The sequence below is a fragment of the Dromiciops gliroides genome, chromosome 1 (assembly GCF_019393635.1).
Source record: "Dromiciops gliroides isolate mDroGli1 chromosome 1, mDroGli1.pri, whole genome shotgun sequence".
Classification (NCBI taxonomy): Eukaryota; Metazoa; Chordata; class Mammalia; order Microbiotheria; family Microbiotheriidae; genus Dromiciops; species Dromiciops gliroides.
The window spans coordinates 152,991,467-153,004,159 of record NC_057861.1 but is presented as its reverse complement, the minus strand read 5'-3'; the positions used below and the strand labels follow the sequence as shown (position 1 = coordinate 153,004,159).

The 12,693-nt window shown below is 42.6% G+C and overlaps 1 protein-coding gene across 2 annotated transcripts in view; it reads right to left on the bottom strand.

Annotated features, from left to right (window-relative positions):
* Positions 1-5,393, bottom strand: part of TMEM64 (transmembrane protein 64) — a 33,706-nt gene extending 28,313 nt beyond the window's left edge. Inside the window, exon 1 of one of the 2 annotated variants that reach the window (XM_043979146.1) lies at positions 4,533-5,393. In XM_043979146.1, coding sequence (XP_043835081.1) covers positions 4,533-5,339 — 807 coding nt within the window. In that variant the 5' untranslated portion in view covers positions 5,340-5,393. The remainder of the gene's footprint in view (positions 1-4,532) is intronic. The other variant, XM_043979145.1, reaches the window with a different exon arrangement.
* Between the last annotated feature and the right edge of the window lie 7,300 nt (positions 5,394-12,693).

The window sequence follows — 12,693 nt, the reverse complement described above, 5'->3', positions numbered from 1 at the left end:
AAAGCTATTGTTGAGAATATAGCCCTTCTAAGTCTTTCCAATGTCCTTTGGGATAGAGAACCCAATCGTCTTACTCTGTGTTAAATAAAAGTAAAACAGAGCTTACAGGGAGAGAAGGTGCCTTTTTGCTTCAGAGTGTGGATGGTGGAAATCTCATTTCTAAGTTAAGCAAGATATTATTATACTCATTCATGGTTTCTAAACACTAGTTCAAGTTCGATATAAACATGAGTGTAGTACTTAAGACTACTTAAACACAAGTCACAAGTCTAAAAAGTTGGATGTTTAAAAATACCATACTAAATAAAACATGCCTTTAATATGAAGACTCATTTTTATTTTTTTCCAAAAACAAGAATATCATAATGGATGAAATATTTCAAGTATAAATTTTAAGAAAACTACAAAACTTTCTAAAATACATATATATGCAAATAAAATGTTATGAATACCAAAAAGTTGGAAATCTTTCAAAAACGGGGAAGAAAGTTTTATAACTCCTGACTTCTAAAAAGAAGTAGCAACCAACAAAGACCATGCAAAGGCACTGGCTACCTCCTTCCTTTCCCATCTTTTTTCTACTTAAAAACCATTTTTACCAGGGAATGGGGTAGTGAAAAAGCACTGACTTTGAGAGAAGATCCAGTATTCCCACACTCCACCCCTCCTATGTAATACCTCTAAGACCTCAGGTAAGTCGTGCAACCTCTCTCTAATGCCTCAGTAAAATAAGGTTGTATTAGACCAAAGCTTTGTAAATTGGGTCATGACCCCATATGCACTTGCCAAACTGAATGTGGGGGTCATGAAAAATTTGGCAAAAGTTAATGAATTCCTATTTTGTATGCCTATATAACTCAGAGTTGCATAAAAATTTCGAAGGTGAAAAAGGGGTCAAAAGGGAAAGAAGCCCAGTTAAAATCCATTTATCCCCTAAAATGTCTGATCCTGGAATCTCCTGGGGATAGCGTCTTCTTTAAAAAAAGCAAATATCTTTACTAAAATCCAGTCTATTTCTTTATTCACACTTTAAGCTGAATTACTAACAAAAAATCTTCTTAAAACCTGGTGAACATTCAGGCAAACTCACTGGATGTTTTCAGGCAGAGCCAAAAGGAGTAAGGGAGAAGCCTGGAACCAGAGTGTGAGATTGCACAACCACCTCAACTCAGTCTCCTTTCTTCTTAAAGCCCATGCCATTCCTGATCCTCCTGCAGAAGGAGATAATGGGTTTAAAAGGCCTGCTCCTAAAAACAAAAAAATCTTGGCAGTAAAAGTAAGCAAAGCACTTCCCAAAGGACTTCATCATCTATTTTGCTTAGCTCACAAGAGCCTGAAAATAATATGTAGAGTAGATACTTTAAAAATGACTATGTTTGACTTTTAGAGAATCATAGATGCAGAGGCATCAAAGAAAGGCACTCTTGAGACTCTCAAATCCACCAAATGTATCAAATCAACTATGTAATTACCTCCTTTTAAAAACAGGAAGAAAGGCTAGGCAAAAAGGATTATGACCACCACCAACCACTTTCATCACTCCCACTACCCCTTATCTACACATTACATGGAAAAACCTACACCAATGTTCTGTTTCACAGTGAATTGAGCATGAGGTCTGTAGTTAGGAAGACCAGAGTTCAAATCTAGCTCAGACACTTACTAGCTGTATATCCCTAGGCAAGTCACAACGTCTGCTTCAGTCTCCTCCTCAACTGAGGTAATGAAAGAGGAAAGCAAGCTCTGAAAAATCCTACAAAGCTTTAAGTAGACTCGGTTGTTGATTGTTTCTATTTTTATTGTCTAAAGACCAGCCAGGACAAGTACAGAAGTGAGGATAAATTGTTTTAACCACAGTAACTCTCCACAACCAGTAACTAAAATGTAGAGGGACTGCTTTCTCTGTCAGTTGAAAGAAATCGGCCTAATGAAATAAAATCCTTCTAAAGTAATGAATATGAAAAAAGTATATCATTAAAATAAAAACTTGACTCATAGCTACCTACGGGGTTTAATGATGTGGATTCTATCCAACTCATGTGGACAAGTAACCTACACTAATAAGTGTGTCAGGAATGAAGCAGCTTGGGTTCTATTTTTCCTGCAGACAACACAAGGAACTCTGGAAATGTCACAAGTGAGAAGAGAAACACAGCTGGAAAAAGAGACTACTTCAAGGTGCAACAATTATCAATTTTTCTGCCCACTACCCAGGAGCAATGTGGCAAAGTGGATTAGGTGCCTGCCTTGAAGGCAAGAAGACTTGGGTTCAAGTCCTGCCTCTTAAACATATTGGCTATATTACTTCACTTAATGTCCCAGTAAGCAACTCCCTAAGACTCTAAGTTGCAGAAAAATGCCAGTTTCGGTAAAGAAAACTTTCTGACCCATTTGTTCCCTATACAAATAAAATCAATGATGTATTTCCTATCCCTACATGTCACTAAAGAAAGGTCTTTTACCTACTCCTCCCAAGCCTGTCATATCATTCAAGATACTAATCAAAACATTGCCATGAAATACAAATCAACTAAAAAGGAAAAAAAATTGTTTTTTTTTAACAAAGGATCACAATCCCATGGGGAAAGGATAGCAGAAAGAATAATCATTTTTTCATGTAAAAACAGTAAGACAGTTTCCAAAGAATTTTACAATATTCCTCCTTTCAGAATTAGTCAATTGCACTAGAATTACTATGTGATAGCTTTTTTTTTAATTGTGAACTTTACAACTCTGAATATCTACTTCAGTTATATAAAACAATTATTCCTTAGGTGTAAGATCAATGTATTCTGCATAAACTACATATTTTGAAATCCCAGAATTCCATCAATGTAAGATACCTCAAAGATTTAATTCAGGCCCACTCAATCTACAAATCAGGAGACTGATCAGTGAGGGTCCTAGAAAAAACAAGTCACGAAACTGACTAGACTTTATGTTTGCATTCCCATCCAGTCCTCTTTACACTAGCTTTATTGGTACTTAGCATACCTGCGTGGATAAAAACATTAGCTATAAAAACAAACAGAATAAATAAGTAAAACATCTGATTTCATTTTTAAAATGGAGGAGAGAACTGCCCTTCTATAGGAATGTACTGCTCTCTGATATTTGTAGGATTTATATTATTTTAAGCAAACAAAACTTTTATAGAATTTAAGGGTTATTTTTGTTACATAGCATCCCAAGTTTTAGAACTTTTAAAAATATGAACAAGTTACTTTTAAGAAACCAAATTGTCAGTCAATAAGCATGTACCTACTGGAAACTAAAATCATTCAATGTGTTTTCTCAATTTTGTTAATACAGAAGTAAACAGAGAGCTGGTGTAGGAGTTGGAAAGCCCTGTCTTCAAGTACTGCTTCTGGCACATTGGATGCTGAACATGGATGGAGCAAGTCCCTTTGCCTCACAAAAGCTAATACTAAATAGGGCAGAGAGGGTGCTCACCAGAAACTCCTCAGACACTGATGAAATTACAGGTCCAGTCCTAAATACATACCTAAAATTTTATTTTAAACAAACACTTCCCTTCAATACTTTTAAGTGACAAACGTCAAAATGTAGGCAAAAAGATATAAGTAGGAACAGGAAAAAAGTGGCATCATATATATCTCAACTTTTAAAAAATATGTGAGCACTGAATTAATTTCTATTAAATGATATTTACCAAATAAATCCAGGAAATGTGTTACTGAAATGGCTTTGTGTTTCGCTCTTCAAAGTAAGTACAGGACCAAATATCCAAGATCTGACGCAACTTTTTTTTTTCTTTTTTGTTAAGGATGCTGGTTTGTTACAAAGCACTTTACATGGTTATCCCACTGGATCCTCACAGCTTCATGAAGCAGTATTGCAAGTATCTGTAATCTATCCTGTGTCTTGTATGTACCTAGTAATTACTAATTACTAGGTACATACAAGCTACAGCATAAATACATGTTGTCTCCCCCATCAGAATATAACTCCTCAAGAACAAACTCTGTGCCTTCCTTTGTATCTATCCCCAGAGCTTGGCACAGTGCCTGGGGCACATAGTAGGCACTTAAAAAAGGTTTGATGAGTGCAAAATAGTAGTATCCTTATTTTACAGGCGAGGAAATCAAGGCTTGTAGAGCTTAATGACTTGCCCAAGGTCAATCGGCCAGTAAGAGGCCAAAGAATATGTTCTCAAACTCTTATCTTCCCAACTCCTCAACCCAAACACTCAACAAGCTTTTCTGAAGCACTGACTGTCAGGCACTGTGGTGCTAAGCAAGCAAGACTCGTCTCACAGTGATGCTTCTAGTCTGATCACTTCCATTCTAGACTCCTTATACAGGGTGTCCCAAAAATCTTGGTGCAGTTTTGATAAAGACTTATGACCCAACTTGTACATTCGCCTTTAAGGAAGAGATTTCAGTGTCACACAAAGTTATTTCGAATCCTCTTTGGGTGTGCCACTAAATATTCAAAGCTCCCTCGGGACAAGCACCTAAAATAAAAAAAGTGAAGATGGCTCTGACTGGGGGGGGGGGGGGGTTACTTACTGAAAACACTGCATTCTGAAGCCCAAAAGGTATCGGGGTCAGCCGGGCCAGGGCCACTACTTTGAGGCCGCTCCCCCCTTCCACAACTCGGATGACGGCGCTCAGCTTCTCGCTGCCCTCGATCTTGGAGGCCACCCAGTGGGCCAGCAGCTTCTTGCAGACCACGTGCGCGATGAAGGTGCCGATGAGGACCCCCACCACCATGAGCCCCATGCCCAGCACGAAGCCATACAAGTAGCCGGCGGCCACGTTCAGCACGATGTAGCCCCAGCCGCAGGGGAAGGAGACCACGATGAAGCCCACGACAAAGAGGAGCACGCCCAGCAAACTGTCCAGGCTCTCGACCCACAGGAGAAGATGCTGCAGATAGTGGCGGACCAGGGCCAGAGAGGAGAAGCACAGGGCGGCCAGGGCGCAGACCAGCAGGAAGCTCTTGCACCAACAGGTGCCCAAGAGGCAGCAGTAGCGCCAGGTCCTCACCTCGGCGGTGGCGGCGGCGGCGGGTCCGCCGCTGCAGCTGCTGTTACTGTTCCCGGGATAGGAGCCGCCCGGGGCGGGCAGCTCCAAGTCCGACTGCAAACTGTTGCGCTCCTGGTAGGGGTTGAGCAGCGCGTCCGCTGCCCCGGCGCTCTCGCCGTCGCCGCAGCCGCCGCCTCCTCCCCGAGGGAGCCGGTCCGCAGGGTCGCCGCCTCCCCCAGCCCTCGGAGGGCCCCAGCGGGCCAGCAGCTCCTGCCGCCGACTCTGCAAAGCCGCGTACTTGAGGAGCTTGGGGAGCAACTGGAGCATGCTCCCGGCGGAGCTCCGCATGCCACTGCCGCCGGCCGCCTCCCCCCCCCCACCCCCGAGAAATCCCGGCCTCTCAGCCCGCCAGCCCCTCCGCGACTCCGGGGGCCGTGAGGCAGAGACGGCCGCTGCGGCGGATCATCGTCCCCTACTTCCGCGCCGTCCCCCCGGATTCCCCAATCCCGAAGTCCCGGCTCCGACCCCCTTAGAAGAGACCGAACAGAAAACTGAGGGCCGGACCCACCGCCGCCACCGCGGCGTCAAAGCACCCCAGCGGGGAAACGAGGCAAAGTCCCGCCGCACCCCCCCTCCCCGCCCCCGACCCGGGCCAGCCCGCCCCCCAAAGGGGCCGGGCAAAGAAAAAAGGGACGGGGCGCCGCCAGGCCCCGCCCCCGTGACGTCGCGTACCGCCGACCCAGCTGAACCCGAGGGGTCGAGAGGGGAGAGGGGGAGGGGAGAGGCGGACGGGCTGGGGAACAGCCCCTGAGGTCACTAGGAAGGGAGAGATGGCAGGGGAGGGCCCCAGCCCGAGGACTCCCGAGCGGGTGCACCTACCCACCCGCTAAACCCTTCCCGCCTCGGGGAGAAAGAAGGGAGTCGCTGCGATTGGGTGGGAAGAGGTGAGGGGGTAAATGGGGAAACCGGTCGCGCGCGCGCCCCCTCTCGCAGAACGCCTCGCTGCGGTGCGCGTGCGTGCGTGCGCGCGTGCGCGCGTGCGCGCGGGTGGAGTTGGCAAGAGCCGAATGCGGGCCCTGGGAGTGGGCGCCGCGCCTCTCGCTTTTAACCTGAAGCCCTCTTGGTACTTGGCTTACAGAACCCCCGGGCGAAGCTCTGCGAGTGTCGGGTGGCTGCACGCTCGCTTCGGGGAACCTGGGGGGGGGGGGCGGGTTGCACGATCCCCGGACCAGGGAGCATTGCGCGCTGCAGGACCGTTAACCCAAAAGTTTACGAGGGGGTTGGACGGGGGCGGGCCGCGTATAAGAAAGCTGTGCCACCTCATAACTTCGATGTGTAAATGGCCTTGGTAGTTTGAGCTGCTGCCCGGGAGGGGGTGGGGCAATGATGGCCTGCTCCGGGAGGGGCGACTATCTTTGCCTGCGGACAACCCGAGCTCTTTCCTTCACCCCGAGGTTAGGAGGAATCTACAAAGTTTACCCAGCTGCCTCCAGGCCCTGGTATTTCCCTGGACTTTCCATTCCCCATAAACAAACAGATAATGGCTAACCGCTCTGCCCCAGGTGTTAATTATCTAGTTTGTGGAACTCCCGGGTTCTTTGTTCTCTTCCTCAGACTCCCGGCTTCTTAAACTCCGTAATTACTTGTGGGCACTGGTGTTGGGTTTGGTGGGTGGAAATAAGGGGTGGTAGGTCAGGAAATGGAAATCCATCGGTTTTACAAATGTTATCTGTGTTATTCAACAAAAGTCACAACTTTTCCCGAAATAAAATTGTGGTGAATTACTTAATTAGGTGAAGGGGAAGGGAACAAGCTCTATTAAGCGCCTGCTGTGTACAAGGCGCTGTGCTAAATACTGTATAGATACCTCACTTGATCCTCGCCACGACCCACGTAGTTAGGTGCTATTATTATCCCCATTTTACAGTCGAGGAAACTGAGGTACGGACAGGTTTAAGTGATTTCCTAAGGGAGTGACTCAAGTTCTTCCTGATTCCTGTATTTATTTTGCTTGACTATTCTTGTTTGAAGGAAGGGTTCTTTTAGGAGAAGGAAAGCCATTAGGAAGTGACATTAAGAAATCAAAAATTTTTTAAAGACAAAAATACTGGCGTTGGAGCTGCAGAATTTGAAGGCATTTCTGAGGTCATCCAGTCCAAACCATATACTATTGAGAATTCTGACTACAACATCCCAGGAACTATTCATGCACTCTTCATTTGAGGGCCTCTTGGGTCAAGAAACTCAACTCTTTTGAGGCTGTCTATTTCCTTGGAACCAAAATCACTTTCTACAACTTCCACCCATTCTTAGTTGCCCTCTGGGTGGAATCTTTACTGTGACACAGTGGGCCTCAGGGAAATACTACTTCCCAGCACACAGTGTTGTTAGGAAAGTTGTACTTTGTAAGCCTCAAAGTGTTACGTAAATTGTAAATTACTTTAGGAAGCTCAAAATTTAAAGAAATTCCAAGGCAAATCCCATAGTTAGAACTGATAAAGGCTTTAGTGCTTGCAAAACACTAATATATTAACCCCTTTGATCCTCACAACAACCTTATGAAGTAGGCACTATTATTATACCCATTTTCAGATAAGGAAACTGAACCACAGAGAGGTTTAGTGACTTACCCAGTCACACAGTTATTTTGTATCTGAGGCAGGATTTGAACTAAAGTTTCCAAGTTCTACACTCCATTTCACTTTCCAGCTTCCTAAAACTAGATATATGTGTTTTAGTAAAAGTTGTGTTGGAAACACATTATTAAAGTTCTTTAAGAAAACAGAATAGAGATTAGTTTTGGAAATTCTGTCCCAAATGTTTAAATGCCTTCCCCATCCTCAATTTCTTATCTATATATACTATAGGTGTATTCTTTGGCCTTAGGATACTGGGATAGGAATCAACATTTCTTATCTAATCAGGTTTCCAGAATCTTTAAACTTTTCAAGGAAAGATAAGCTATAAAATAAATGCTCCTTCAGATATTGAGCTCAGAAAGGCTAATTCTAGTTGCCTACAATGCAGTTATCACGGTTGGGGAGAAGAAAGAAGCCTCTAAGTGAGGAATTACAGAAGAATAGTGCGGATCTTCCTTTGATTATTGGATTTGTAAATAGCAGGTTTTAAACATTCCCTTTCCTAGAAAGTAAATCATTTAAGTAGAAAGATTCAGTTTATTTTGTATGACAAGTGCTTTGTATTTGCAACTGGTTATTGAAGTTAATATTAGTATACCTCTTGACCTTTTGTGAAATTGCTAACCAAAAGTCTCATCTCTAAACTGTACCTAAATGATTCCTGTTCAGCATAACTTTTTATATATTCATTAAACGGACACCTATTAAGCACTTAGTATGTATAGTACACTCTGCTAAGCTGTATGTAGTATACAAGTATAGTGGAAAGACACCCCCACCCCACCCCACCCCCCATACACATACATTCTTCCTTAGGAGTCAAAGACCTGGGTTCTGATCCAGACTGCATCTCTTGCAACTGCAACCCCAGGCCCAAAGCCCATTGGGATGGGACTCTCTCCTCATTGATGGAATTGAATGCCCTGCCCTGTGTGAGAAGTGGAGTAGAGTTAACATGAACTAGATGAAGACTGATGTGAGAAAATAATTGTTGATAATGGGGTTTTTTTTTGGGGGGGGGGCACTTTCTTCCCCCTTCCCCTCCCCCCCCACCCCCTACTTCAGTTCAGGAACTGAATCCAATCTAATCTAAAATAATCTCTTTTGGGGACCAGCCTAAGGGCACAATAGAGGTGGAGAATAGACTCTTTGTGTCTAGTTCAGTGAATTGAGGGAATTAAACCACATTTATCTGAATGTGCCTTTGTGCCTCAGGGGATCTCCCATTAGACCCTGGTATCATCAAGGTAGAGCTCATTTTAATATGGACCCAACCCCCACTCACATCAACCAGTGGAATTGAATTATGCTAGCCAATTAGCTTTGATCAGTGTGTAAGGAGCTGCCTCTATAGAAAAGAGGAAAAAGACTGGACCTCACGGGACTTGCTCTCTTTTTCCCTGGACTCTCTTTTACTCTCCACTAGCCCTCTCCTCTTGGCTTAATACACTGGGTATGTAATTGTTTAGGCCTGTAAACCTGTGTCTAGTGGGGAAGTTAGGGAGACAGGATCAAAATTTTAATAATGTGATATTAATAATAAATGCTTACTGCCAAAACTGGTGCAATAGCCATTAGTATATAATTTAGTAATATTTTAGAAAACCCATATTAGTCCCCCAATACTTTAAATAACACACTGAAGAAAACTGAATCCCATATCAATGGACTTTGAGAATGGGGTTGCACTACTATGTGACCTTGGGCAAATCTGTTTCTTATCTGTAAATGACAATTGATATCTAAGATTCCATCCATCTCTAAAATTCTTTCTCAAGTGTTCTACCTGCCTTTAAGATTATTCAGTAAGAGGAGAAACTTTTCAAACTGGAAACTAATACCAGCATTGGAATTCACACAATGGAAATATCCTGCTACCTCTCTTTTCCCTCTATTTAGATACCTCCTCCCAAAACCTAAATTTAAGGAGGACATCCAGCCCAGCCATATCTCCTTTTTCTTTCTTTTTTTTTTATTTAGTGAGACAGTTGGGGTTAAGTGACTTGCCCAGGGTCACACAGCTAGTAAGTGTTAAGTGTCTGAGGCCGGATTTGAACTCAGGTACTACTGAACTCCAGGGCTGGTGCTCTATCTGCTTCAACACCTAGCTACCCCCATATCTCCTTTTTCTAAGAAACTTTCTCTACAGTCATCTCCCCACCCTACCTACCTCTTTCAGCTTCCTTTAATATGTTTTCTTCCACCTTTAGAAAGTAAGCTCCTTCAGGGCAGGGACTGACTTTCTGCTTTTATTATTAATCCCAGCACTTAATACTGTGTCTGGCACATACTAAGAACTTAATAAATGTTTGTTGTTAAGAGTCAAGCGAAAAGGTTACACATAGCTCTGGGAGTCCAGAGTATGGGACATTTCCAAAGATCATTTCTGAATGCCATCTCAGTTCATTTTTGAATTTTATTCCAGTTAGAAATTATTCAGTCTCACATCATAAGATGTCTATTAGACATCTTATACTGGATGTTCTATTTCTAAAACTCACCATGTCCAGAATGGAACCCATTATCTTCCCCACCCCCAAACCTTGACCTGTCAAAGGCACCACAGTCTGCCCTGTCATGCAGACTCAATTACCTCTGCATCATCCTTGACTCCTCATTCTCACCCAGTTTATCTAATCTGTCTTGTTGATTCTACCTTCACAACACTTCTAAGAGATTGTCTTCACTCCCACAGTTGCCACCCGGTGAAGGCCTTCACTCCTGGACTATTACACTAGCCTGCTGACTGTTCTCCATGCCTCAAGTCTCTCCCCATACCAATCCATTCTCCTCACAGGGGCTATGGTTACCTTCGTAAAGCACAGGTCTGGCCATCCTTCTTAATTAACTTCAGTGGCTCCCTATTACCTCCAGGACCAAATAGAAAATCCTCTAGTTTGGCTTTTAAAGCCCTTCACAATCTGCCCCCTTCTTGCTTTTCCAGGCTTCTTACACTTTACTCCCCTCCACATCCTATCCAGTGACACTTTTAATTGTCTATCCCCATACCTGGAATGGTCTCCCTCCTTAGCATCTACTGGCTACTCCAGTTTCCTTCAAAACTCAGTTCAAAGCCCATCTTCTGAAAGGTTTCCTCAGTCTGCCTTCTACCAACCCCAAACTCGTGCCTGCCCTCTGAGATTGCCTCCCACTTACACTCTATAAATCTTGTACTTACCTAGTTGTTTGCATGTTGTGGCTTCCATTAGAACGTGAGCCCTCTGAGTGCAAGGGCCATGGGGGTTTTTTGCCTTTCTTTGTGTCCCCAGAGCTTAACATGGTGGTCAATAGTAATCACCTAAATGCTTGATAACAATGATGACATTTCACTGCTAACTTAATCTAAATGATAGAAAACTACTTTCCATTAACCTTCCTTCTTGTCCTATTTCCCTAATTACCGTGCATAATACTATATTTTTGTTTCTCTTTGAGTTATTTTATTTTCCTATCCAAGCTTTCTCTTTACCTTTTATTTCATCCCCTGCAATGACCCTTTCCAATGAATGACCTTTTTATTGGGACCTTCATCTACAAATTAGACAGATGAATTGAATATTGACCTGTAACTTAAAATGAAATGATAGACTTGGGCTTGTGGAGAAAAGGGAAAAAAGCATGTCATATCTACTAATAAAAGTAACAGCAGTGGTGTCTTACAGTAGAAAATTAGTAACAGATTAGTTTTTCATAGTGATAATATAAAATTTTAGAGATGGAAGGGGAGCTTATCAGTCACAATAGCAGTAAAACCAGAACAAAAAAAAATGGTCTTTCTAATTTACTGCAAAGAAGTCACATGATTCTGGAATTATAAAATGCAGCAGGGGCTAATAAAATTCCCAAATCTATGTAGACTTATGACAGGTTATTTCCATTATTCTGGCTCACTACCCACATAGCTCTACACATTTCTTGATTAGGTGAGGTGAAACACTTTTACCACCACAGAAGTTGTTATGAAAAATAAACATATTTTTATTAAAGACTAAGGAAGGGAAGCATTCAGAAAGATCTTTAGTAATCTTCCAGTTATTTTTATTTCCTAATTTTGAACTTTTACAAAGCAAAAATAAAATGTAATTAAAGACCAATATTAAATGTGTAAATGAAATTAATATGAGGCAGCATAGCTCAGTATGTGTGTGTGTATAGGGGGGCAGATAATCATAATATTTGGTAATTGGGTCAATATTTAGCTCCTGAAGTAGAAGAATTGGCAATGGCATACTAACCCTGAAGTCATTGCTTGTGATGCAACTATAAATTTCAGTACTAGGGACGAACCATTCAAAAAATATTTATTAGTAGAGTTGTAAAAGTCATGTCCTCGAAGTGACAGGAGTCCATGAAGCATCTGATTTCACTAGATACTATGCAAATAAAAATCCCTGTTAGTTATTGCCTTGTATTTCTCCTCAGCTAATCTTGAAAAAGCCACCTACACTTGGTGCCCCCCTTCTTTCACCATCTTCTAATGCCCCTGCCGTTTCACCTTCTCATTCACTGAAATGACTCATATCTCTTAAATTGCATATTCTAATGACTTTTTCTCAATCCCCATCCTTCTTGACCTCTCTTCAGCATTTGACATTTGACCACACTCTCCCATTGGTTAATCTCTCCTCTCTGAACCTGCTTTCTCTTGGTTCTCCTCTTACCTGTCTTATTGCTGCTTCTCAGTCTCTTTTGCTGGATCTTCATCTGTCCGCTAGATGTGAATCTATCCCAAACCCCTTGGCCCTTTTCTCTTTATACTCTCTCACTTGGTGATCTCACCAGCCTAATTGGTTTAATTGTTATTTCTGTGCAGATGACTCATCGACATGTATATCAATATTATGTTCTTTTCTCTTGAGTTTCAATTTCATATCATTATCTAAATGTATCATAGGTATCTCAAACTTAACATATCCAAACTTGCCTATTATAATTGAGGGTGGCACCATCCTTCTAGTCACTCAGGTTCACAATTATTATCAGCTCCTCAGTGTCACTCACCTACTTATATAATCACTTGTTGAATCTTTTACTTTCTTTCTCCATAATGCCTCTGGCGCACA